Here is a 27,626-nt window from a genome sequence, read left to right as displayed (position 1 = left end):
GTCATGCTTGATTTCTTTTTCCCCTTCCCCTCTCTTTATTAAGTACATGAACAAGTCCCGTCATCTTCCATAAAGCTTCAAAAATCCCTTTCTTCCAGTTCTGACAGCTTAGGCTTATCTGTAATCATTTTCCACTCGACCTAGCAGAATCACTTCTTATCAGATCCTTTTGCATCAGACACGCAGATGCTAAATAATGTCTCATTTTACCTATGCAGACAGTATTTCTGACCCTTCATTACACCTACTCTGCTGTACAATTCGTTCCCTGACTACCTGGCTACTTTCCTATCACTGTTTTGACTAAGACACTGAATTATGGCAGCTTTCTTACAGCTTCCTACCTTTCTTTTTTTTTTCTGAACTGTGTGAGTTATGACTATCAGAACTTCTTAAAAATATATTCATCAATTCACCATCATATATATTCTTTTTTCAGTTTCCTACTAAATACCACTCTGTGGTACAGTCTAAGATATCTGTGACATTCACACAAGGCTAGTAAACATGAAAAAAGCCCTTCAAGAGCCCTGTGTCCTTCTGCAAAGGCAGCCAAAAGCAATGTAAGGTGTCTAAAAGAGATACTGGAAAACTAAGTTCAGGCAACCAAATTCCTTATAAGGGTGAAATACTAAGTACACTCTCAGCAACTCATGCCCTCCAGCATTTCATTTCTGCTTTCACTTTCTCCATGGTGGATCTACACAAACCTGAAATTTAACCATTGGCCTGAAGACCTCAAAGCTATGGCCTTCCTCATCTGTCTTATCTTTAAATCAAAAAATACACCACCAACTTCTAAGCATGTGCCAAGAAAGTTAATTTTCAAGTTTGATCCACTGCCCTCCAATACCTTAAAACCCTCAGTTTGAGCCATAGGCTTACCAATCCCTCAGACATGATGTTATTGTTAAGATGTAAGGAACAGCCCTTGTTTATTTCAAAATCAATGAGTAGAGATCTCTGGAGAGATTTAAGGTTAGTGATAGAGTTAAGGAACCTGCCTGACTGGAGACTAAGCAAAAGGATGCAAGCACCTTAACAGCATATCTCTGGATTAGATTCAATAGGCTTTCCTTATTATACTTAAATAAATAAATAAATACAATATGTTAGGTGCAGCTTAGCTGTCTCCTTGAAAGGAGAATGCTGTCACTTCAGCATTTAAGCCTACCAGGTAAGTGCAAGCAGTTTTCATCCTCTCTGTTCCCTACATCACCCTCTGTTTTCCAATTCTAATCCTTCTGTAGGACTCTGCCTTCATCTCAGTGACAATTTTCCTTGCAGTATGTTAGACAAAGTGCCTGTATCTCTGTGAACAAAGAACAGTGCCTGTAAAGAAAGCAGACTGCCTTCAGAGGACGGACAGATACTGAGTTAGATCAGTCTGAATCAGTAATGTACAGACCCTCAGCTATGGGCAGAGAAATCTGTCGTCTTGCAGAACATCTGCTGGCAAAACATCTCGCTATCTCTCCAGATACAAATGGACTTTAAGGGGCTGGTGCAGATTAAACCCTTCCTTTCTCTTCTAAGGGAAGAGCAGGATGGTACTGAGCTGAACCTGAAAATGCTTTAGGATTTTTAGAGCTATGTAAATCCAGTATGCTGGCAGGGCCCAGACAGCAGACCTCTCTGTTTCTGGTGTGATGCCTCTCTGTGCCAAAGCAGAGGGCTGAAAACAAAGGCTATGCAGAGTCAGGAGCACACAGAGGAAGCGCACAACTGCGTGTTGGGGGCAGGAGCCCACAGGAGTGGGTTTAGTGGGAGCCAGGGAATTAGAGGAAAGGGAGCACCTACTCACACGTTAACCAGAGTGTTACATAAAGCACAGCTGTCCTCCTTCACATAAAACACTACATGGCAAAACAGCACCTTGACCCCGAAAGAGACACTAAAGAACAATTAAAAACACACTGCATAGCTGAAATGCCAGTGGGATTTACAAACATACCCTGCAACAGCGAGCCATTGTGCAAACACTTGCCACGCTGCAGGCTCGCGTCAATATTTTAGGTTGCTTCTTACTTAGGGGAAACAAGAAACTGAACCAGCAGAGCCGTCGTTGGGCACAGACAGACAGAAGTACGTGGTTTCGACACGCGTGGCTTGCAGCCCACGGGGGAACCCCCCACCGGAGTACGCGGGGGGCCACCGGAGGCTGCTGCGGTTTAACGGGACTCGCCCGCCAGCCTTATCGCCCGAGGGGCCGCGGGGTGTGCTCCGGGGCGATACACCGAGCCCCGGGGGATGCCCGCCCCCGGGCAGGGGGGGCCGACACACTCGCAGGAGTCGCAGCAGCAGCCCCGCAACGCTGCCCCCCTGCCCCGGGACCCCCGGGGCCGCCCGCCGGGGGAGGAGCCGCCGCCGAGCGGGGCCGGTCCCCGCCGCTCCTTCGCCTGAGGAGAGCAACGGGACGGAGGCAGCGGCCTCGCCTCAGCCCGCGGGGCTCCGGTGCGGGGCGGGAAGAGCTGAGGGCCCGCGGGAGGGAAGCGGCCACTTACCCGCCGAGCCTCCGGCGGCGATTTGGTGAGAGGCCTCCTGAAGAAAGCCCGCGGGCTGCCGAGCCATGCTGAGCCGCGGGGCGGGCACGGGCGGCCGGAGAGCGGTTGCCGAGCCGGGGCCGAGATGGCGCGGGGCGGGAGGGGGCAGAGCCGGGGGGAGGCGGGGGCCGCCGTTATCGCCGGGGGTGGGGGGGGGGGAGCCGCGGTTATCGGCGGGGGGACCGCGGCGGGGCAGGGCAGGGCCGAGCCCCGCGCTGCGGCCTTCGGCAGCCCGCGGGCGGAGGGCAAGGCTGGGCTCGCAGCTCCTGCTGGTGGCGGCCGGGATCGGGCTCTCCACCCGCTGCCAGCCCGGAGAGCGGGGCAGCAGGCGCCGGCATCCCCCGAGCTGGGGAGAGCGGTCGTGTCCTGTCAGGGGACTGACGGGGAAGGCCTGTCACCACACACCTTGGGCTTTCGCTCCCGTTTGGGGGCTTTACAGCACACGCTTCTTGCAGTCCTGCTCGCCACATGGCGAAAGCCCAAAAATTCCCCCGGGCACTACTTCCAGGAGGGATCGGGAGCGCCATTTGTTTCACCCACCGTCTTTCAGAAACATACTGTACTTTGAAAACCTTTGGACTTTGCTTCCAGCTCTTCAGTGTTCGTAGGACCCAGGTCTTTTGAGTGGCTATTACAGGTCTTATGTGGACCCGTTTGTTCCTCATGGTAAAGTAAACACGGCTTGGGCTCCAGCACTGGGACACAATCAGTCCTGGTTTTGGCAGTCCCCAGCGTTATTCTTGCTTAGGCCAACCAGCAATTTCCAGAAGATGCCAGGGAACAACAAGGGGATGACGTGGGCCAAAGGCTCTTCTGCAGAGGCTGTGTGGGCAAGGCTATGCGACGGAAGGGGAAGAAAGGCTACCTGTATGGATGTGAAGCACCCAAGGACATCTAGTCTCAGGGCAGAGATACATTATATTAAGTGCCAGATTCATAACAGCATTTAGGTTAATAAACTACAGCTTACACACTTAATCAGCAACTCAATACCTAAATGCTTTTATGGATTTGGAGCCTCCAAAAGCAGATGCAGTATCACAGGTGGTCTTTTGCTTTTCCTGTTGTATCACTGACCCTGTTCCACTAGTCAACCCCCTGGGTTGCCAACATCTAGCAGTAAATATTTTTTCCTTATGTCTCCAGTTTCTGTCTTCTCCCTGAGTACTACTGTGGTTTCCCGCATTCTTCTCCATTTTCTTTTTTTGCACATGTTTCACAGCCTCTAATACTGCTGATTTTTATTAACTCAAGCAAAGCCTTGTCTGAGCTCAATGTTGCTCCTTTTCTAACAGTGAGAGGATACTTACAAGCATGATTATGTCAGTTTTGGAAGAAAGCAGAGCTACTGTTGATTTCAAAGGAACATTTATCAGTGTTAAGAATATGGATTTTAAGAGAATGGCTCTTGAATAAAGTTCTTGACTGCTTGTTTAACCAATCACCTAAATAATTGGGGATATTTACTTATTTGTTTGCTCTCTTGCTGACAGACCTACAGTGTTAACACAGACAAGAATATCAATTTTGAGTGAGAAATTCTTCACCAGATCTTCAAAGTGATTCCGAATACTGTTTGTGATCTTGGACATCTTGAAGTAGAACTAAGAGACTAGATTTTCTGGCACTTCTTCAGAAAAGAAAGGTAGTTTTTACATAGTTATGTTTTAACTTCTCTCACCTAGAGAACAAACAAAACAGATTACTGTTACCTTAGAAGGGCATCAGTGTATACTAGTCTCTTAAAAGCATAGATAATTTGTAACTAGTTGCATATATTTAGTCCTGCACCACAGCTACTAAAGGCAAATGTTGGTAAACAGTTTTTTTCTAGTCCTTATGACTCATATTAAGCTAGATCTGTTTAATATGTTCAAAGAGTATTCTCACACACTCTATTCATGCCTCCTATAGGTATTTAACTACTGTCTGCAGTCTGCATAAATTTTTAGTTTAGGAAGAGTGAGGCTTCCAGATGTTCACTTAAAGACTGAGCAAGTGACTTTAAGGTAAAGTCCTTGGCACTGTGAATCCTGGGCACCCCAGAGGTATAGTACTAAAGTCATCATTTGATGGCCCAGACTCACAGCAGAGCTGAAGAGAATAGATAGTGGTTTTCCTTACCCTCCATTCCTGGAAAGGTTCCTTAAAGAGAGATTTGGCTTTGTTTTAACAATACTACATCTTTTCCTCAAGAAAGAGGAAAAATTTTGAATAAAAAATCCATTGTGAAGAAAGGCATACATAATTACTATAAAAATGAAGATGGAAATACCTGCAGTTGATAGATAAGAGATAGCATTCCAGCATTCCAATGGCTAGAATTCAATCAAATAGCTAGTAATCAAATAGATTAAAATACCAGTATGTATTTCATAAAGGCAGAAAGCAGTACAGTCAGAGACAATTTCAAATAGTGTGAGAGAGTTCTCAGGTCACAGCTCTCCAGATTGGCTGGATGGAAATATGAAGGTTAATGCTAGACTGAGACAGAGAATCTAGAAATAAGTGAAGCAAAATAATGAAAGACTGTTAGCAACAGGATTCATGTCATTTAACTGTCCATTTGTCCATTTTATTCACTGAGAAATAACCTTTTTTTAAAAATTATTATTATTTTTAATACAAACCAAAAAGTTATGATTTGTACGCTGAGGAATATTTTGAGAAGGAAGGATTCTTCAAAAACTTACAAGTGGGTTTTGTGCATAATGTTTTGAAACTGCAGTACTTTCATCCTCCTCAGTCACCTGAGAATCATTTGTCAAGCCTTTCTAAACGTGTTTTCCTGTTTTGAGAATGAATTGCAATCATCTTAATATTTAGAAGTCAAAGGTTTTTAAAAGCATCTTTGGAAAAGTATTGTCATAAAGTCTGCTCATGAAGTATTGTTCTGATATATTAGTTTGCAGCGTATGCATGTTTTGTGAAGTGGCTAGAGATTCCAAGGTTGAAATGAAATGTAACCTTTGATAATTTAGAGCACAGATAAGAGAAAAGCAAAGTTTTTTATTGCTAAAGTGTGAGAACATAGAAAATATACACAGAAGTGTTAATAAAGTGATAAAATACTGAGTCTGTAACTGCAAAATGGAATAATGGGTCTAGTATTCAGTTATTTAATTTGCATGCATCAGCAAATAAATAGTAACTTGAATTCTTTGATATATGTAAGAGCAGAGTGAGGATTGCTGTGGGAATACAGAATAACTCCCTAAAATTAATAAACTCCTAATGTGCTGACCTTTAAGTAATTAAAATCTCAACTTCAATGTTTCATTAACATTTGCATTAGTTCCCTTGGTTTTGCTCTTTGAGACTGCTGCTCAATAAATATAGCAGGATCATCAGGTCTCCAGTGTTCTTCATCATCAAAAAACAGATGCCAAAACATCACTATTTTTTTTGTTCCAGGGACATAGGTCTCACTGTGTAATGCTCCCTTCGATACAAACAGCAAATCTAGTATTATGGTGGACTTTCTGTAGTAGTTCAATGGTAAAGAGAATTTGAAATTGATCCGATGGTGAAGAAATTGTTTAGTTAAATTTGTTTTCTGCACAAAGTTTCATTGCAGCAAAAAGCTTTACATTAAAAAAATAATTTGCTTAGAATAGTTAGAAACTTCAGAATTAGAATCGTTCAGAATGCATGTCATTTTCATACAGATGCATTGACAGAATAACATGACGTCCTTAGAAAATAAACTCTGCTATTAAGAAACTAGTAAATCTGTCTGAGTCTTCAATAAAACAAATCTAGTCACCCCAACATCATTATATTCTCTTGCTGAAAGTCTCTCATGTATTGCGCGTTTCCCTCCTTACTCTCCCTCCAATCCAAGAACAGCATTCCCATTGTGCGGGTTTCCTAAAGCACTTCCAGACTTAATCTCGTTTTCACATGGCCTCTTCCCAAGCCGGTACATGTGGATCCACACTCTCCTCAGTAGGCTTGGCAGTGTGTTCTTCTCCGCGTGCACTCACTACGTGCATTACCGCTAAGAAATACGGCTTCTAGCCCACCTGGGCAGCACTCCAGCGCCAAGCCCACCAAGAAGACAACGACTCCTCTCGGTGCATGGCCAGCAGGGGCTGGGAAAGACGCCAGCTCCTACATTCCCGTGACGGGGAATCAGGCAGCAGGCTCCCGGCCCCCCGCAGACCCCCGCCGTTCTCCTTGCGCCGCCTCTCCCACCCGCAGGCGGCGCCGGCCGCTTCTTCTTGCCCTGCCCGAGCCCGAACCAGAGCCCGAGCCCGAGCCAGTCCCCTCGCCTGGGCCGTGCCGTGCCCCGCCCGCGGCCCTTTCCGCCACTGCGCGGCTCCCGAGGGCGGCGCGCTCGGCTCTGCTCCGCATTCCTCCTCCTCCTCCTTCTCCCGGCCCACCCGCCCGCTCCGGGGCTTTGTTGTGGAGGCTGCGGCGCCGGGAGCGGGCCCGCGGGGGAGGAGCGCGCAGGTAACGGGCCGGCGGGGCGCTTCCTTCGGCGGCCGCTCGCGTGGGAACCCGGCCCCTCACCCGGAGCCGCGCCGTGCCCCGGGGGCTGCCCGCAGCGAGCTGCCCGCAGCGCCTCCCCGCCGCCTGGCGGCCCCGCACACCTCCTCGCCTCCCCGCCGGGCCTCCGCAGCCGCTGCGTTGCGGGCCGTGGAGCCCCGGAGCAGCCCCCGGCGAGGCGGTGGCTCCGCCAGCCTCCCCTCCGCTCCCCCGAGGGCCTTCGGCTCACCCCGTCCGGCTCCGAACCGGGGAAGTCGGGGAGCGAGTTGCCCGCTTTGGGGTGCAGGGTTTGGGGTTTCGATTGATGTCACTGCAGTGAGGAGGGGGGACACGGGAAGGCTGGCCTCTGCACGGAGGAAGGGCAGCCGGTGGCAAAGTTATTCGGAGGCTACGCCGTGAAACCTTTCCCAAACAAGTTCAGCAGGTCAAAGCTGGATCTGTAAAGTCAGGTGAGAACAGGCTGTGGAGGGTGCTCAGGCCAGCACTGCATTACAGAGAGGAAAAAAAGCCACATGCACCAAAAATGCCAAAGTAAAGTTTGCAGCCTGTGCTTTTGTTTTGAACATATATGACTTTAAAAGCATCTTTGAGAAGTTCTAATGAATTTTAAACCTCAGCTTCTAGGACTAGTAAGTTTCATACAAACCTGCTTTCTTGATGCTGTTGTAAAGGTCAGTTTCATGTGAGGGGAAACTAACAATGTTTTCTCATTGTAAGCAGTTCAGAGTAAAACCATCCATTCTGTGTGAGTAGCCTGAGGCCTGTTTTATCTGCAATAGTATGCACCTCCATGCTGCCTGTGGAGCACCTCTGCTGGCATCCAGAAGCAGCTCCAGGGGTTCAAGGTAGTTGGAGCTGGTTGCTGTAGGAGTTTGTCTGCCCTTCATTTGGGAATGCTGAGTGCCTTGCAGCAGCTGGATGTCATTTGTAATACTTCTGCAAGTTGTAGCTACAGTTAGAACACTCTTATATTAACCATGCTTTAGGCATGGAAGAAAAAAACACTTAGCTACTGCAGGACTGCTACTTCTGTCTCAGGCAATTCCAGAAACGGGAATTCTGGAAGTTGTGAGGAATGTGGTTATTAGGACACTGTGATACACCCACCTTCTGTCCGTCCTTGAGCATCTGTTCTTGGCTCACTGTGTTACTTTGGGAATATACAACCTTGGTTCAATCCCAAACCACCATTTTTCTATTCTTTGCTTGCCTAAATATACTATGGCACTGACTTTCTTTTTTTTTCCTAAATCTTCATAAAATATCTAAAACTAGGTCCTGACTGTTAAGGTAAGCATGCTGTGTTACGTGACAACTCTGTTTTGGTTTTGTTTGCTTTGCAAAATGTAGCCATTCACAACAAAGTCCTTCAGCTGTTAAGCAGATGTGTGAAAATGAGCTAGACATGGAGGAGGAGGTAGCATGGGCGTGATGGCTAGGGGCTCTTTTGCCCATCACTGGTGAAGGGACCAGTGCTAATTTCATTCTCTTGAAAGTGACCAGCTGAGGAGAAGTTACTGCAGTTCTAGTTGCAGTATAGACAGTGAGTAGAGGGGCTGGGCAGTAAAATCAATGTACAGAAGTTATGCAGAAGTTATGAAAGGACAGCTGCTGCTGCAGGTTTGGGGAAGTTGGGATGCCGCAGTGACTGCACAGCTTCACATAACAGAGTGATAACATCACTGGGAAGATGACAAAGATGACATCCCCCCCCCACACCCGAACTTTGCTTCCTGGTAAATTTGCCTGCGGAGGCAACATCTGGGAGCAGAATATCCATTTACCCTTTTCTAGCCATTTCTTCACTAGTTTTAGACGTTTTGTCTAGTTTTCTTTGAAATGCCTGAACTGATGGGGCTCAATCCAAACTAGTAGATCTTGTGGTCGGAAAGGTTGTATAATCTCATATATTTAATAAATGATTACTTATTATATGCATTTCTATATATCTTTTTTGAGGTTACTGCATTTTTCATATAATGATATCAAAAGTTCTTTATAGCCTGTTTCTGATTTCCATGACAGTCTGTAATGGGAGCTACTTTCTCTCCAATAGTATTAGGTAGCAAATGAATTTTTAAAAGAACTGTCACCAATTGTCATGTGAGAACTAATTAGACTTCATTGTGGGTTTTTCATTTGTTGGTTGTTTTTTTCTTGATTCACCTCGTTTCCCTTTTAATCATTAGTTTACACCTTTTGGAAAAAGAAGTGTTGCTTGTTCTTTGCATTCTGTTCTTCTATCTCCCTGCTTTTTAGAAATCATTCTACATTGTGCTGAATTAGAAATACATGATTACGATGTTACCTTTTCTTGACCATGAAGAAATAAAACAATTGTATCAGGCTTACTATGTATCTTGCAGCTAGGCAAACCCAATGCATTATATTACCAGCAGTTACAGGACTATAGTGCTGTCACCCTGTAGCCCAGGTCTATCTTTTTACATTTTGTGGAATTTTTAGTTTTTTAGGGTCTCTGGGTTGGTAGAAATGTAAGAAAATTTTCAGACCTTGCTGGAAGGGGTTAGAGGAGCAGGAAAGAACGTTTTTTGGTAATTGTTTGTGGAAAAAAATCATTAAATTATTAACTGATCACTAGAATTGAAAGAAGGAAGATACACATGAGCTAAGGGTGAAGGGTAATAGATGTTTTAAAGCGTACTTAAAGAAACAAAAACTTTCAGGGGTGCAGTCTATTAATTTCTCTGCATAGTAATGTTGCATCTGGCAGATATTCCTGAAAGTATGCTTTCTGGCATTTGCCCTTACCTTTTAAAGAGGAACAGCTTTTAAGGAGTAACAGAAACAGTATTGGACCCCTGCCTGCAGAAGATTTTGTTTGCTTGTTTGTTTTTAATTTCTCAAATGGAATTACTGCAATCTTCCTTATATGAGGTTTGGAACATCTATTACTTGTCTGTCCCAAGTACAAGTAACAGAAATATGATCACTTAAATTGCATGCTATCGGATATCTGTCACAGTGCGTCATTACTGTGTGTGGAGTTCCTCTGTTACTGAGCATCAGCTCCATGTGAAAACAGCTTGCCGTATTTACTCTGCACCATTATACTTGGCTGAGCCTTGTCATTATTTGCAGATTTGTCTTGTTTTTCAAAGGAATTAAATCTTGGTGGTTCAGATAATAATTTTGCCAGTTAATTCTTTTAAAAGAATTTTTCTTTGATTTTGAAAGCTAGCACTGTAGCACCATGACTTACGCTGACCTTTATGTTGACCACCAGAATACACATGCAGCTTGTTTTCTTTCCTGTTTTTGTTTACCAGTGCTTTTCTGATACAGGGTTGTGCGAAGAGTGATGGGGCGAGGTGACTTGTGGGAAGCTGTCTCTCTGTTTGCTGTGAGTTGGAAGCAATGCATGTGCGCAGGCATGCTTCTGTGGGATATAGAGTAGGGAAGGGGAGGAAAGACCAAGGAGGGTCCCTGAGTGGCCACGCAGCCTATCCTCATAAGAAAATCCAGCAGCTGGCTTCCTCTTCTGTGTGATCAAAGCTTGCATGTAATGCATCAGTAACATAATGTTCAAACATCAAAAATAAAAACAAGTCAACCTGTAGGCAAGCAATTATGCCTTCCCCTGTTTAGGCAATTTTAAAAAGAAAGCAGTCCTATAGATCACTTTGAAAGTGTCAGCTGAATGCTGTACTTACCTGTGTAAGTTTTTAGCACATGAGAATAATGAGATCACTTTACAGTCAGGGTGCAACTGGCGCTGTTGGTATGCATCAACCTGCTGGGCAGCCCTGCAACAAAAAGAAGGGTGTCCTCTGATATCAAAGACAAAAGTACTTGTAGGGCATTTTTTCTTTTCCTTTAACACGTTTTAAAGGAAAAAGGCAGGCAGAGTATGAGCAGAATGAGTGTTTGCCAAAATGTATTGCTGAAATTTATTCTAGAAATTAACGTTGACAAAAACATATAATTCTGCTGGCAACTTTTTGTATAGATAAAACTATCAGTACATATATAGCTCTTGGTTTTAACAGGGAATAAAATACACAAGACTGGTTCATAACACTATATTTTCCTTATTTGAAAGAAGTCAGCATCTACGTGTATGATATCATTTTGCTAGAGATCATTTTGCTATCATTTCTGGCCAGCAAATCAAGGAACAGATCCAACTTGCCTGCAAGTGAATGGCAAAACTTCTGCTGGTCACAGTGGCATGGGATTAGGCTCTAGGTTTGGAAGAAGTAATTGGTAATGACTTTAGCTCCCGAAGGGCATTAATTTTTGCACCACGAAATCCATAGTAAATTGAGTTAAGGAGATCCACACAACATGCTGGTAGACAAATGTTATCCTTTCTGTCCTTTTATGTAAATCTGTTGAAGACAGAATTTGATCTTTAAGTTACACATTCATTTAAGTAGTAATATTCCAGCCAGCTATGCTCTAATTTATATGTTAAGTGTGAAATAAATTAGAAAGATCTATTCTGTTTCAGGAAGGTAATATTAGGACAAAGAAGGATTAAAATGTTTGGTTACTGGTGAGTTGTTGGGAAGAAGGTGGTGGCAACTCCTGTCAGAATTCATGGAATGAGAGCATAATCGTGTGTGAATCCCAACCGTTCTGGGAATGCTGTAGTATTCCCACTGGAAGAGAATTTAATGCAGCATCATAGGCTATTGTACTTAAAAGACTATTAAAATATAGTATTTACTTCAATAATGTACAGATCCAGTAATGTATGTAGATTTGTACTTTATAAATAAAAATGTCCACTTGTAAAGAGTGCTGAAGAATTGCTTCATGGTTGCGTGTGTGTGTGAATTCTGCTTTGTGGGACCAAACCCAGAACTTCTGTCATTAGTTGTGAATTTAATAAATGGTACTAAGCTTAGATTCACTTTGCAAAAGGGAGTAGGGCTTTCTGAAGCATGGCAGTTAATATGTATAGAAAAGAGAAGGGAAAAGTGTTTGATTGATTTATCGCCAGAGCACAATTAAAAATATTGTATCTTGTTTCAGTTTTTAAGACACGTTAAATATGTTTACAAATATTTGTATTATGAACACTGATTCTTGTTTTGAATGTTCTAGGTTTGTTACCTCTGGGAGTAATCAGTTCTGCTTTAGCCTTCTTTCTTGATGCTATTTCCAAATATATATATTTGTTCCCCCTCCCTCAAAGAAAGCATTCTTGCTGCTTACATATTACATCTGATAGTAAATAAAATACCAGTTTAAACTTTGTTTGTTTGTTTTTCTGTCAGTGCAGCATAGATGTACAAGCTGAATTGACTGGTAAAAAGGCAAGCCAACTTACTAAGAACAATGGTAACTCAGCTTGTAGTAACCCTCAGAGTGTAGTTAGAGAACGGAAGGTACTAACTGAGTATAATTAGAAAATTATTCTAAGACATTCTAGTGGTCATTTCAATGCCATTGTTAGCAATTGCGCAAAAATAAATATTTTCTAAGTATTCATAACTCTCAATAATGGTATTTGTTTGTGGGTGCAAATATGATTAGTTACATATTTTATTAAGTGATCAGTTAGTCCTACATAACAGAGATTAGATGATGAAATGTGAAGATGTGTATCCTAATGCAGTGTCCTGTCATTTATGCTTGTTGCATAAATTATACCCATCCTATAATAAAGCTATTAGTATTATTTTAGGTACTATTTGTTTTTGTCAAGTACGGGTCTTAATTTTATTTTATTTTTTTTGATTTACAGTTGGATTTGCTTTAGGATTCAGTTTCTCAATGCATTGTCATTGTGACTTGTTCAAGTAAATAAAGTTTCAGGTTCTATAGGATTTTGCAAGGTTAGGTGCTTGGTAGGTGAGAATGGGGTAATTTGGTCATGTAAATTTTTAGATAAAAATGTGAGAAACAAAGTATTTTTCATCATAATAAGCTATAGTGTGTTCGTGTGTATCTGTGCAGGGATACAGGCAGATTTTCAATTTTCCAATGTATCAGAATGTTAGGATGCGGCTTTCCTTGTCTAAAGAGTTTGCTATATCCACTGTAGGAATCATTTGCTACTTGGTACCTTCCTTTTAATGAGGAAAATGGCATTAGAAAATAGCCACCACAACTTGAAGATCTGATGAATGTTTTCTGCTGACTCTTAAAATTATGCAAACATTGTAGGATCTAAAGTGACCTTAAACACTAAACTTTTTTTTTTTTTTTAACTCATTGGAGTTGTGCAGCTTTTTATTTGTGGCACATGTTCCCATTTTTTGTAGGGCAGCTTTTTCTGTTGTTTTGCTGAGGAGAGAATAACAAAAAAAAAAAAAGAAGGCAAGGAACATCTTATGGAGAAGGTAACTGAAAAATCTTTTCATGTTTTTGTCATGGACAGAAAATTATACTTGGAAACTTATTCAGTTGAGTCACAAGAACAGAATTAAGATACTGATTACCAGAAACACTGTCTTCTGTGTTTCCTTGCCTTGTCCTCCCTGAGACCTTTTGGTTCCTTCTCCCTGCCCTGGTAAGGTGGCAGCTGTTGGTACTGTGCTCTGAACAGGGAGCAGCTTTGTCAAGCCATATTTTTTCTTCAGGTAGCTTGAAGAAAAAAGTTTCCCTGATAGCCCTTGACGCCAAGGGAGTATTATTCTGGAGAGTGACGAGGAAAGGCTGCTTTCTTCAGTGCTTTGGCCAGCAGCAGGAAGACTGAGCAGAGTTTTCATGTATTCTTCAGTATTTCTGAAAGCTCCAAAGGCTATGTGACTTTAGACACATTTAGACACATTTGGCAGCTCTCCTTTGGCTGCTTTACCTTGGGCTGATGTGATATAGATAGTGGCAGTAGGCGGCGTCTTCTCTCTTCTGAATTTTCCAGGACCTAGGTGTTTATTGGTTTGTTTGTTTGTTTGTTTTTTGTTTGTTTGTTTTCAGAAAATGTAATTCTAAAGCATTTATTAGAATATTCTTTTTTTTTTTTTTCAGTGAAGGCAAGCCTTGTTTTCTTTTTGTGACATAATGGTGCAGTGCTTGTTTCTACTTTTAATTATGATGGGGCAACAGACTTATTTATACAAGTAAAGCGGCAGCTGACAATATGAATTTTCTGTGAAGATATTCCTAAATAAATCTGAAATCCCAAATGTGAGAGACTGACTTCAGCCAGAATCTCAGCATTTTCTGCATGTCATCCAGTAACTTAAAAAAAAAGTCTCTACTTAGACCAGTATAAAAACAGTACAAACGTACTTTTGTCTCCTGGGCAGGTGATAAAAATGCTAGTAAAATTACACAGTTCTATTTGGACAGTAGTCGATATTTTTAGATATTTTTGAAGTGCATTGCCTCCTTGACAGAACTACAACAATGTTTCCTTATACTGAATGTCTTTATTCCAAATATCACTAGATGAATGATACAGGTGGAATCGAGGACATCCTGTTACTCAGTAATCAAAGCAGGACAATTAATGTCAGATACTAATTAATATCTGCTTTCACATATGCTAATCAACTTTTTAACACTTTTTCGTTTTTGCTGCTGGTTGTCAGGATACCATGAGCTTGCTGTCAGTGAAAGCAGTTTAAGATACAATAAAAGTGAGTCTTGAGGTACCTCAAATAAATACCTCAGTTCACTTGACCTGTATCTGAAGAAAAACAAACAGTTATTAGTAGATCTATATTTGTCTATCTGATTGTAATGGTATTTATTTTAATTAGACCACAGGAATCCTGAACTTAAACTTTTCTCTTTGCACCTGATTACATATGATGAAAAAGGATGTGGTTCCACACCTATATCCTTCTCAACTGATGTCATTGTTCTTTAAGGGAGGCGCAGCAACCCCATAGTTGTACTCAGTTATGTTTTAAAAATGCATTTTGATTACAATCTTAGTTTAGCAAATGAAAATCCACCTTTAAGGATTAAACTTTGTTTTTCCTTCAAGTTCCCCCCCCCCCACCCCCCAAAAAAAAAAAAAAAGGCAAAGAAGCATTCTGTTCTTTCTGTTATGCTTGCAGCTATCTTCTACCTGAGTTCACTGTAGGAGGTTTGTCCATTAGTGTCTTCAACTATCTTTTTAGAGGGACAAACTAAATTGGAAAAATAGGGCCCCAAGTAGGGCTGTGTGAATTCACTGGTGGTGTTGTTCACTGTATCTCCCTGCCCATAGTGCCTGGGTGTTATTACTCCCTGATCTGTTCCTGCCTTCTTGCTGCAATGATATCTTGGTTGTTTCCAGGTGCTTCTGGCTAAAGTCATGCTATCTCTTCCTGCAGAGGCATACAAAGAGATGTACTATGAGGGATATAAGTATTTCCATGATTCTGTTACCCTGACTTCATTGTTCTTTTGCCTCCTACAATATTCAGCCCCAGTTAGTTGGCTTAAACTTGGTGTTGAGTAGGGGACAGGATGCTCAAAGAAAAAGGCAGAGGGGAAGTTGTGGAACCCACTGCGCTTTTCTTGTGCCGTCTCTTTTCTTGCACTGTATTAAGTTAGCTGCTGATCTTCCTTGGCATGCCTTGGAGAAGAGAATTGTTGTGCCTGGTAAGCTATTTGTTGGCCTTGCCACCTGTGTGTGATCACCAGTTGGGCATGTTTACTAATTTGTCAGGTATTTCTTTCCAATCCCTGTAGTAAGCCTGTTCAAAAGTAGTTCAGGGACTATGTATGTGGACTGCTGCATAGAAGTGGTAGCACTGCCTCTTCTTTCTGCTACAGCTTCTCTTCTACAGTATGAGCTCATGCTAAATGGCCTTGGTTGATGAGCATATCAACCCATGGGCACGTGTGCTGCTCTCTTTCATTGTCATACGTGACCTGAAGGCAGAGTGGGGTCAGTCAGGTGAGGGTGTTAAATGACTCAGTTTGAGAAATGCTGCACATAATATGTCAGTGGTAGCCAAATTGGTGTATACAATTCAACATGCTACAATTGCATGAGCTGCAGTTGCCACAGCCCAGAAATACCCCGGGTGACTGGTGATAGTCAGCTATTGAAACATTTTTGCTTCTGGACAGTAGGGGAGTCCCTTTCTATGGAAAGTGAAGATCGCCTATAACTGATGCCCCAAATCAAGCAGACATTATGAAATCAATTTCCAGTAATTTCCTGATTTAATCTGCATTTGCTTTATAGCTTGCTTTAAGAACAATAAAGCTTTACATCTGGATCAGGCGTGTAGAGGTGTATGTTGCATCTTGTAGAAAAATAAGGGTTCTTTAGGACAGTTTTCAAGCCATATTTTACAAATCCTAAAGGATAATAAAAGATTTCATACACATACACCTGTCCCTACTCAGCGGGTATGTGCGCATGTATTTGGCTGACAGTCTCCTGCTGAACCAGGACTTCTTTAGCAAACAGAGATATAAGCTAGCAGGTGGGAAGCTCGCTGCTCACTGTGCAGCGCCAGCAGCCAGGAGATGGAGCCTGTGCCCGCAGCAGGCCCTGCATGGGCTGCGCTCATAGCACCTGCACCTGGCCCTGCGTCTGAGTCTGCCCCACTGCACCTAGGGCATCACCAGGGTGGTCTATTTAATCATACAGTTTTAGTTTGGGTGCTTGGTTCTCTCTCTCTCTCTCTCTCTCTTTATATATATATATATACATGTATATGTATGTACATATGTATATGTGTGTGTATATATATATTTATTTTTTCTTGTTAATGCTAACTATTAATCCTGTTGAAACTAAGTGTTTGAGCACTGAGAACTTGAACAGTACAGTGCATAAATTCAAAATCAGCAGTAATTTATCCTGCAAATTCCATATTTGGCATGGTGTGTCTGCACACCTGCATTGTGGCATGTGGCTCAGCTAGTCAATGGGGTGGATGTGGTTCATTCACTTCTATGTAAGCTGTTTGTAAAGCTGTTAAGAATATGCAAGTTGCAAACAATTTCTTTAGAAATAAGTTTACGAGGTGCAGTCTTGTAGGTAGACTGGTTACTACTCTAGTGTGAGAACAGTTGCTAAGTAATAAGGTGCTAATTTTACTTGAAAATGTGAGTTACAGCTCTTAATTTTAAAGGGACAGAGCAGGATAATGTTTTAGAGGTAATACGAGGTGGTGAGATTTTTGTTTTTGTTTTTCTTTTTGCTGCTAAGAACGTACTTACTTCAAAGATCTGCCAGATCTGTTCTGTGATTGTAAAAGGTACACACTTTGTGTACCATGTACCTCACATTTCTTATTTGAAATTCTAAATGACTTATGTTTACACTTCAAAACAATGGAAAGGGTGTGGGTCCCTAGGGCTCCTGCTCTGACTAATATTTCTGTGCAGTCACACTCCTGTAAAGTGCGTTATAGCACAACAGGAAGGTAAAATCATTCTCAAAGACTGCAGATTTGTATGATGACCATATGATTACTAGGCCAAGTTGCAAGTAGAAATAATCTTTGGAAATGTGTTTCTCTGTGCTGGTTATTATGAATATGAAATCTGCATTCAGTCGTTAGGGAATGGGGTTAAAAGTGAGATGAAATTATGAAGGCAGTTGTCAGAAATAAATTATTGACTTAAAATTCTGCTGAAATGGTACAATTTGATTTGCTTTATTTGTTTTGATGGTTAATAGTCACTTATGGTTTGCAAAAAATGAAATCACAGGTTTTCTTTAAGATGGCACATTAGCAAATTGCAATACAGCACTGAAGGATGGGTTGTGTCTGGAGCTCGCTCTCCCAAAGTGCAACCACATGTGTTAGTTAGACATTTAGTTGAAGTTGCCTTCTAATTTCTATTTGTGTCTGCCATCAATAAATGCTGGCAAAAGTAGAGACAGTTATAAAGTAGTCTTAAGCATTAGTCTTTTCTAAAGCACTTTAAGTTTTTAAAATATCACTTAGTTTTCAGCCAACTTCATGTAGTTGTCACCTTATCAGACCATTGTGATAATATGTGTGACGAGTTCTGAAGTCTGTCCCTGAAACTGATCAGTGATGTGTTTACAAGAGGAATTTAAAAAAAAAAAAAACAAACTGAAAACAAACAAACAACCCAACAAAATGTGGAAGAGTTTGAATTGGGATTAACTGTTGTTATAAGCTAGCAGTTTTGAGGAGATCAGTTTGTGGCAGACATCTGGGCAAAACGCTTAGAAAATATTAACAAATCCCAAGCTAACCCCTATGGCTAACAAAGCAATTAGAATTCAGCCTCTGAAAGTGATCTTGGAGTACAGACTGCTTTTTGGTGGAGATAAAAGATGCAGGTGAAAGTCCAAGTAGACAAGAGATTAAGCTGAATAGTGTCATCTCAGCCTCCTTCCTCCTGAACAGAAAGACAAAATAATTTGTGCAAATAGTGCGTGGTGCAAAACGTCAGAAGTCTGAGTGTCCAGAGCTATCAGCTATCCTTCTTCAAATATCAAAATATGCAAACATGATGACGAGAATGATGGTACCTTTATTTCTGAAGATATTGCCCTGGATAATAAGATGGTATAAGCAAAAATTACCTACCTGAAGTTAAGTGGAAAGCGTATCATTTGGATAGCCCAAATGCAAAAAAAAACCCAGTGTGGTTTTTTAGGCAAGAATATTATCAAAAAAAGCAAGCTGTAGAAGAATATAAAGATTTGTTTTGTGTTTATATAATAATCTTACTGCCATCAAGGGAAGGATTACTAAATTTTAGCTCATGTTCTTGTCAAAGGAGTGTGTTTTGTTTGTTTTTTTTTTGTTGTTGTTGTTGTTTTGGTTTTGTTTTTGAGGAGGGGGAGGACTTTTTCAGGAAAAGTCTGTTGATAAAAAAAAAAAAAATATTCCATGAAATACAAGTTAGAGCTGAGAAGACAGATGGTCCAGAAAGTGACATTCCAACAAATGTTTGCCCTTAGAATCAAAAGAAGAGCTTAATAATCTTCTGTGAAACGTGAAATGAACGATAGAGTCAACAGGATGGGTTTGCTGCTCATTAAAAGGTGGGGAAGAAAAGACAAGTCTTCATTAAACTTGTTGGCCTTAAAATGTTTTAAAAATAATAATAATAATAACAAAATTCTTGCACATGTCAGTGTATAGAGATCATGAAAAGATGACTGATAGCAAATGGTTTTCTATGCTTGATGCATTGGTAGAATTTGGCAGTTGCCCTCAACCAAGTGGAGACCTACATCTGTGTGTGTTCAGCTTTACTTATGTATCAGCACCTGCTTCTTCTGAGAGCCATTTAGATTTTATGTAGTGCCTGAAGCATTTAGCAGAGGAATACAACAAATGTTTAGTAGCAGATCTTGAAGTCTGAAGGAAGGGAGGATGGCAAACATGTAGAACTAGCAGTTGTAGGAAACTCTGGGAAGATGCAAAGCTTCTAGGGTCTGGTTCCGTCTCTTTTGATCTAAAAGATCTCAGGTGGTAACTGAAACACAGTAATTCCAAATGATGGTATGGGCAGAAGTATTAGAGTTTTTGCCTAACAGTAAAGGGTATTGCAAAGAGCTATTGAAGATCACCTGTAACATAATGAGATTTCCCTACTACAGTTTTTCTGTTGACAAGTTACATTCACTGGGGAGTGAGATTTTAGGCACCGAGCCCTTTAAACCACTCATGCAAAACAAGAAATCATAATGTACAGCAGGGGCTTCAAATCCTCTGTATTGATCAGTTGTGAAACAGCAACTGATTGGAAGGGGCCTGTTGGTCTGCTAAGGTCTGAATGGTTTCTGAATGCAAATGGGGGGAAACGGAACACTTTGACAACTGCAGTCTTGCATGGAAAACTAATTTGGATGAGGTCATTGAGCTTTTTATAGCTTAAATTTGCATCTTAGCAGTAGGAAAGGCCAAAGTTTTAATGCTTGGAGTTCAGTGTTCATTCAGAGTCGTAATCTTGCTAGATCTAATGCAAAGCATCTCACAAAATGCTAATTTTTCTGTTTGTAAGCATATACCCAATATATTTTACTATCTAGCCAATGCCTGGAAACCAGATTTCCTGCTGGACTAACTACCCCTAATTGTGGGCTAATTATCACTATTTATGGTACTTTTGTGTGGCAATAAAGGAAACTAGCAGAAGAAACTGGTCTAATACTGAGATTTATGAGATAAACAGTATAGATTGTAGTGTTCTTGTGTGGTACAAAATTTTAGTTGATATATGATTCAGGCAGCTAAGAGGGAAATTCAACTGATAGCTAAAATATTTTAAATTGTATGCATTGGTGACAGCCTTTTCTGAAAGCTGAATGGCTTTGGTGGTGGTTTTATTTTTACTTCCCTTTGGAAGTGGATTGTGTGAGGTGGGGAGTTGTGCTTGCTTCCCTGTTTAGCTTTGTAAATGTTGTGCTGTTCAAACTGACATTACTACTTATCCAGCAATGATCAGTTTTCTATTTCTTTGTATCTAAGGCACAGATTCCAGATGGGTGTCACAAAACCCCTTTTTCCTTTCTTTTTTCTTGTTTGTAGAATAGATTTGAATCATTATTTCTAGAAGGAGATGGTGATTCATTCCAGTAATTCATGCAGGAATGATTTACAGTCTAATACAGGAAGGATAAGCCAGATCTTACCAAAGTTTCTTATGCTTGTGTCTGTTCTTAAATAGCATCAATTGCCTCCCAAAGATTTTTAACTTATTTTACACTGTTTATAAGTGTGTCTATTTATATATATTTAAAGTTACTAAAATATGTATGTATTAGGATTTTTAACTGTTTGTTTCTTAGGGTCTGGCCAGCTTAAAATTAGAGCTAGTGTTCTTTATCTCTAGTTATCTGTTGCAATACAGCTTTACTGAAGGACCTCTGTTGATCAATTTTTCATAATTTGAAAAAGCTGTAGGAGAACCCCTGTACCTATTTTCATATAAAACCATAACATGAAGAAAAATAGTACAGGAATGTTTTCCTGCATCAATTAAGAATGTACTGCATTGTCTTGATACCAGATAAACAATTTGATACTCATATAGAGAGTTTCATATACATAAATAGGACTTAGATAAACTACTTTAATCACTTATTTGCTTCTATCTTCTGATTTTATAGTTAACTTGGGAAGTAAGAATAATATTATTTGTTGTATGCTTTTGTGGACTGGATGTAAATTAATCACAGGAGTACAGTGTCAGCATGAATTAATTATGTAAGTAAGCCAAATGGCTATTTCGTTATTTTATTTAAATGGCAATAGCTTGAGAAGATCTTTTGTCCTAATAGATTAGCCAGAATTCATTTGAAAAAGTCTTAGTATGTTTAAGGTAATGGAAAAAAATCACTTTCAGTACATCCTAGAATAGATCCTGTTTAAAACAGATGACAGCCTGTCACGTTCAGTAGCATATCAGTCATCAGATTTATTCTAATTCCTTAAGCTGAACATTTCATTCAAGCCTGTAGATTGTCTTGTCAAGCTACCAAAAGCTTCATAGCTTTCCTGTCAAGCATATAGTTGCACCAGCAGTTCACAAATAAACGTTAAGCTGCAAAAATATTGTTTATTTTCTTTAACCTTTTATTCAGTTAACTCTGGTGTTCTTCGTGTTATTTTCTCCACATGTGTTTATCACAAGGTATTCAAGGTACTACTTCCTAAGCATGCCTCATCCTGACCATAGCCACTTCAGACCAAGGGCCACTCGTTTTGCCATGTGTTGTTTTTGCTCATAGCGGTCTAGACCACCACAGTTATGACATTCCTGCTTTAATCACAAAGGCCCAGTGAGCAGCTTAGTTTGCTGCAAACATGAAGGAATTCCACTACTAGCGTGCAGGAGGCACAGGGGGAACCAGTCCTGCCTTGTGCAGGGCAGCTCTGCTGGTGGAGATCTGCCCTGTCTAGAAAATTACAATTTTGTTATCAGCCTGTATGTGTCATTCCCACTTCATCAAAATGTCTTTGGGCTTTTTTTTTTTTTTTTTTTTAATGCTTTACTGGGCGTGTTGGTGCACATGGGGCATGGATGAATTGTGCTTCTTGCTTTTCTTTCAGATCTGCCACCTTTGAGCACAAATCTTTTATGTTGTTTTTTGTTGTTTTTTTTTTTTTTGTTGGTTTCTTTTTTGACCTTCTCTTATTCTGAGCCTTTTACTTTGCTTAAAAGAAAGCTTCTGTGTAAATTGTAGCACTTGCATACAAAGTACTTGAGCCTGTGCAGTAGTGAGAACTTGGCTTGAGAAACAGTTGACTTTCTTTGACATCGACATGCATATGTCTAAGGGCAGTAAAACACTGGGGTGGTTAGTAGAAGTAATGCTAATTAATGCTTGTACTAAAAAAGCAAACAAACAAAAAAACTAAACTACGAAGTTGGGGCATTTGTATAATTTATATTTAAGTCCAAAAAATTGCTCAGTGAAGTGAGTTTTCAAGGATCACTAAAAAGCACGTCTGGGTTAAACTAACGGCTAATATTAAACTGCTAATGCTATGGCATTGAGTGTAAGGTTGTGACTGCCCTTTTATAGGGGAAAAAAAAAACTTCCTTGCTTACCTTTTTCAGCAATAATAAAAATCTAAGCTGAGTGTTAATAATTGTCCTGAACCACCAAATTCAGATTTCTACTCTACTTTCTACTGTTCTTCACTGGAACTTGTGATTTCTTGTGGCTTTTATTTTCTGTCATTTGCACATGGTGCTACATTTTCTCCCCTAATCAGATGTTTTTCTTTGTCATAAAATCCTACTTTTTTATTTACAATATTTTGATTTGCTGAATGGCAAATATATTCTTTTAGCTGGCTTATTTCTTGAACAGGTATTCTGGAAGACAGAGTGTACTTGTCTAAAAATCAACTGTGGGGTTGAAGCCATAGATAGAATCATAGAATCAAAGCCTGAGTATAACAAAAAAAAAAAAGTCAAGATAATGAGAAATCAGAAAATAAATACCTCTTACTAAATTTGACTTGTATTCAAACGCAGAAATACAGAAATATGTAGCATAGACACAACATGGTTACAGAGAGATAAAATAGAGTTTTACAGAAGCATAATATTTTTGTTTTGTTTTAATTTACATTTATTTATAAGATGAAGGCTTGGAATTCTCAGTATAAATCACAGTATGGTTCTGATGAATGCCAAGGTCAGTAGATGGATACCTTTTCACTTGCAAAATGCATTTCTACTGTGGAAAATACCAGTTGAATAAAGTGAAACTGATAAGCACCACCTTTCTTACTATGCATTCTTCACTTGCTTTATAATGTTAAAGATTTGGATACTTTTGGTATTCAAAGTAGTAAATATGTATTAACTCTCTCAGTATCCTCCCATACATTACCTGTAGCCCAATTAACATCTTATTAATTAATATAAAACTTGCTTGAATTTTTGGCCAAGAATGGAACTGTTGTTGAAATATCACTGAGAAATTAGATTGGCCCTGTAAAAGCAGACTTGCAGATGTGGTTGATGGGATCCAAATGATGCAGAGATGTTAGATCATATTTTAAGAATGATGAAGAGTGGTAAGAATTAGACTTCTCAAGGTATCATCTACTTAACAAGTACCGTTAACTAGACAAAAAGTTATTTTGTCAGGCTCGATATTTTGAAGAAGTGTTGGCTTCCAAGATGTCTTGATCAGCTGCTCTTGTTATGCAGAAATAGTCATTTTCACATCTGTTACTAGTTATAGACTCCAGGTTTTCTGAGCTCCTGTTGAAGCACCACTGTCCCCAAGGTCAGTGATTTGCTGCTGTTCCTTATGTTAAGTCATGTCAGAGGGTTGTGGCGATGGGTAAGAGTGCTGACCTGATGTTGCCTCTAGGTAAGTGTTGGAACTACAAATGGTCTTTTGTGTTCTAATTTGTGAGGTTCCAACTTGTTCCATTTCATCAAAGCAAGGGGCTCTGTGAAGGAATCAGAATATGTCTGATCAGGATCTTTGTTGGATAGACTTCAAGGTTTTGTGTGCCATCTGGTTTAACGAACATGAAATTGTAGTATGGCACAGGTCAGCAGCTTTAATTTGCTGGTCTGATGACCAGATCATTGAGGTCTGCTCCTCATTGTGACTCGGCATTCTTTCTAAATGGCAAAGATTGATGAAACTGCAGAAGGACTGATAAGGAAGTGCGACTCCTTGTGAGGTAGACTCACTTTACTTTTTCTTTTTGATACAATGAGATTTCTTTCAGGATCATAATGAACCCATTTCTTATGCTAAAACTGTTAAAAGGATGGTAGTGTACCCAGTTGACTAGGTTGTTTATGGCACCCTAAAGGTGTGAAAGAACAGAACACCAATGAAAGATTCCTTTAATCATAAATGTTATGGATGCGTGTGTAATGGTTATGTCAAGAGACTCTTGTCCTGCGATATACCTACAGCCATCCAGCTAAGGGTGCTTAAGTTAGTTTCCTACACTAGTGTAGCATAAAGGTATGGCAATGTAATCATAGCTAGGAGCAAAATTTAGGCTTTTGCTTTGAGGCCTCAGAATGTGATGGTAGCAAAAATAAACATGGTTGTGGAGCGTAACACTTTTTCTCACACTGTACTGAAGGTGACTGCTGTGGAGGTGTACAAGGTAACTCTAATTAAAACAGTTTCCCCTTGAAATGTAATTTTGTTCCTCCTCTTCACTATCCAGTGGTAGACTAATATTTGTCTCCAGAATGTTTTTCCAGGATCTGAAGTGGAATTACAGTATCTGAAGGTTACTAAATATTAGGCAAAAATTATAATTCTCTTCATAGTTTAAAAGTATCTTTCATATTTCAAAAACCCTCCTGGATGTAAAATTCTTTTGGCAAACATTCACTATCTTGCACGTATGAGAGAAAACTTACTAAAAATAGCATATGCTGTTATCATACTAAGGTTCCCCACTGGTTATATCTGCCCAGTAGTTTGTTTTCTGTTTGGCCTAATATGCACTTTCCAAGTTTATCTTAAAAGTTAAAAAACAAAAAACAGTTTACTGAGTATTTAGTATTACATTTTCTTTCCAGTAATACAGCCATTCAGCTAGTTCTTAAGAATCCCACATGTAGTGAAAATAGCACAATGATGGATAAACATATATGTACATGTGTGTGTTGATCTTGTTGTGTTTTTTTTAAATTAATCCAGTAAAATATAATTATTTGTAAAAGTATTACAGTTTACTAATACAAGTGAAGAATTTGATATTGTGAGTAAAAGCAGAATTTTGTTCCAGTTGCTATAGAAATTATTTCAGAATATTATATTTCAATTAATAAAAAAATAGATAATATTCTCCAAAATATTTTGAAACAATATTTGAAACAATTTTTAAAACAAAATATTTTGAGATAATAACCTGTTACCTGATTTTAAAATTGTGTTTGGAAGGGTGTCTGGACTTCTCAGGTATCTAGAGATGCAGGTTTTTAGGAAGGTGTTTCTTAATGGTTTTCTGAGAGTATGAGTGTTTTTTGATTTATTTTTATTTTTATTTTTTTCCCCAATCTGTTTTGAAAACACTCTGGGAAACCTTCAAATCCTAAACTGCTTTTTCCTTAAATTTAGCTTTTTTTTAGAGTGAGCGTCTTTATAAATCAAAAGTAACTTAGCATCTCAGTGAAGTTCAGTGTGACGTGTAAATTAAATTCACTAACTCTTACGCAGGTTGAGCATATTCTAATAAGCTAAGTTATATAAGGCAAAAACTGCCATCTAACCGTTGTACCTCTTTTTCCAAACCTGTCTACTACATTCACAGTCCAACTGAAAAACTGAGTATCGTGAAATACTGCCTTGAGATCAGAAGGAAGCAAAAGAGGGCTGTTACTTATTGACATGTTTTCAGATAGGGAAATAACTGGTTAGATGTTGTGGTTTTAAAGTCTTGAAGAAATTAAAAGAATGAAGTACTCTGTGAATGCAGTGTCAAAGTGACATAACTTTGTCAGAAAAATTACACCTTTTTTACATTAAAGTTTGAACATGTTAGGTTTTGCTTTTGACAACAAGTCATGTTAAGTCTTGCCTTCAACAGCAAGGTGTCATAAAAGCACAGCAATCAAGAAAAGTTGCCTTCCTTCATAGTGTTTAAGAAATACTCCAAATGATTTTCTTCCTTCTTTCCTCCCAGTTTGACTGTGAAATAGAAAGCTGTGTAGGAGTTTTTTCTAATGCTGTATTAGACACAGAAGACATCCTAGTGCAAATACCTAACCTTCTTATTAGCTACTCCTTCAACATGAAAGGCAAGGTGAAGCTCTGGAGTCTAAAAGTCTTACAGCTTCAGCATGTCCTAGAATATCTTCAGAATTGTTCTATTTGTGTGTGTCTGTATATATGTAAAATTTTGCATATTATGTATACTTATGTTATCAAGTCTTGCTTTATTTATTTATTTTTTTTTTTTTAGTGATGCCAAGCAGTGCAACTTGTAATGCCCAGAACGTCTGACAAACAAGCCTCAAACTGTTCAAGATTATGTGCATGAGAAAGCAGTCATCAAAATGAGCTTGGGTTTCAGAAGTGCTGTCTAAGTAAGGATTTTGCCTCCTTTGTCTCGTAAGTGCATTTAGAGCTCTTTTGCTCCACCCACGAATAACTTGTGGGGCCAATATTCAGCTGCTCTCTCGGCTCTCTGAAACCTAACCTAATTTCTTCTTTTCACCTCTGGTGTCAAGTGTCGTGGCAATTAAAACATTAATGTAGCTTGATGAATTGAGGAATAATGAGTGTTAGATATCTAAATTTATGATGAGGTTGTAAGAATGAAGAGAACATCCATCGGTTTCTTTTTATAAAAACTGAAGAGAATCTTGCTGAAACTGGCTTGATAGTTCTAGGTCTGGAACATTTCCAGGATTTTTTTTTTCTTCCATTTATCTTTGTGGAAAGAATCTGATTTTTTGAAGTTCAGAACCCCTAGTAAAAACTTCTGTCAGTTATATAACCTTACCTGAACCTCTTTTTAGATTGTTCTCAGAGAAATTCTTTAAGGCTTCTTCATTGTAAATTATTTTCATGTTTTAGACAAATAACATGCTTTCTAAGGCTTTCAAATGGCTTCAAAACACAGGAAATAAATGTTTTAAACAATGTAAGTTGGTCTGGCTTTTCTATTCTGTTCTTTATTCTTTATTTATTATGATGTTTTATGTAATCTTAAATGACAACAAGATCAAGGTACGCCAGTTCCTCAATGATCTAATTATGCAAGTGCATATTTCCAAAAATGCTGAAATATTTCATTGGTTGAAATAGAAGAACAGAAATGACAGAGCTTTTATTGTACTGGGAATCTGACAATTTTGCCTGTTTTTTTTTTTTTTTCAAGTTAACCTGCATCTCTTTCTAGACCTTTTTCTTTGAGTTTTCCATCATTTGTAACTTAACTATTTTAGATGGAAGCTTTTATTCACAGTAGACATTTCTTTTCTACTCTGTGAAGATAACTTTTTTGGTCAGTTTCGGCTGAGAAAAAGTTTGAGGTATTTTCCAAAGAAGCTTAGATTAAAGATAAATATATTGTTTTTCCCAAAGTAAACAAAAATATTGCAGTAGTTTGATTGGGAAGAAAGCATTTGTTAGTGAACTTCATGAGTTTTGCACGGGCCCACATATCAAGCCTTTCAAGGTCCATATGGAATGCATGCCTTTCCTCCAACATGTCAACCAAGCCACTCAGCTTGTAGTCATCCACAGTCTTGTTGAGGGTGCAGTCAGTCCCACTGTCC

At 39.7% G+C, this 27,626-nt stretch overlaps 2 protein-coding genes across 19 annotated transcripts in view; one reads left to right on the top strand and one right to left on the bottom strand.

The window, feature by feature from the left end:
* SLC25A21 (solute carrier family 25 member 21) overlaps positions 1-2,687 on the bottom strand; it is a 249,554-nt gene extending 246,867 nt beyond the window's left edge. The window contains exon 1 of the mRNA XM_068683310.1: positions 2,505-2,687. Coding sequence (XP_068539411.1) covers positions 2,505-2,571 — 67 coding nt within the window. The 5' untranslated portion in view covers positions 2,572-2,687. The remainder of the gene's footprint in view (positions 1-2,504) is intronic.
* MIPOL1 (mirror-image polydactyly 1) overlaps positions 2,230-27,626 on the top strand; it is a 189,431-nt gene continuing 164,034 nt past the window's right edge. For 6 of the 18 annotated variants that reach the window (XM_068683306.1, XM_068683305.1, XM_068683304.1 and 3 more), the window contains exons 1-2: positions 6,725-6,998; positions 26,306-26,454. The gene's annotated coding sequence lies outside the window, so the exon portion shown is untranslated. Of the gene's footprint in view, positions 2,530-6,720; positions 6,999-7,053; positions 7,484-26,305; positions 26,455-27,626 lie in introns of those variants that run through there. The other 12 variants (XM_068683299.1, XM_068683298.1, XM_068683289.1 and 9 more) reach the window with 9 other exon arrangements.

The sequence above is a fragment of the Anas acuta genome, chromosome 5 (assembly GCF_963932015.1).
Source record: "Anas acuta chromosome 5, bAnaAcu1.1, whole genome shotgun sequence".
NCBI lineage: Eukaryota > Metazoa > Chordata > Aves > Anseriformes > Anatidae > Anas > Anas acuta.
The sequence above is the reverse complement of the archived record's forward strand: the minus strand, read 5'-3'. Positions and strand labels throughout refer to the sequence as shown.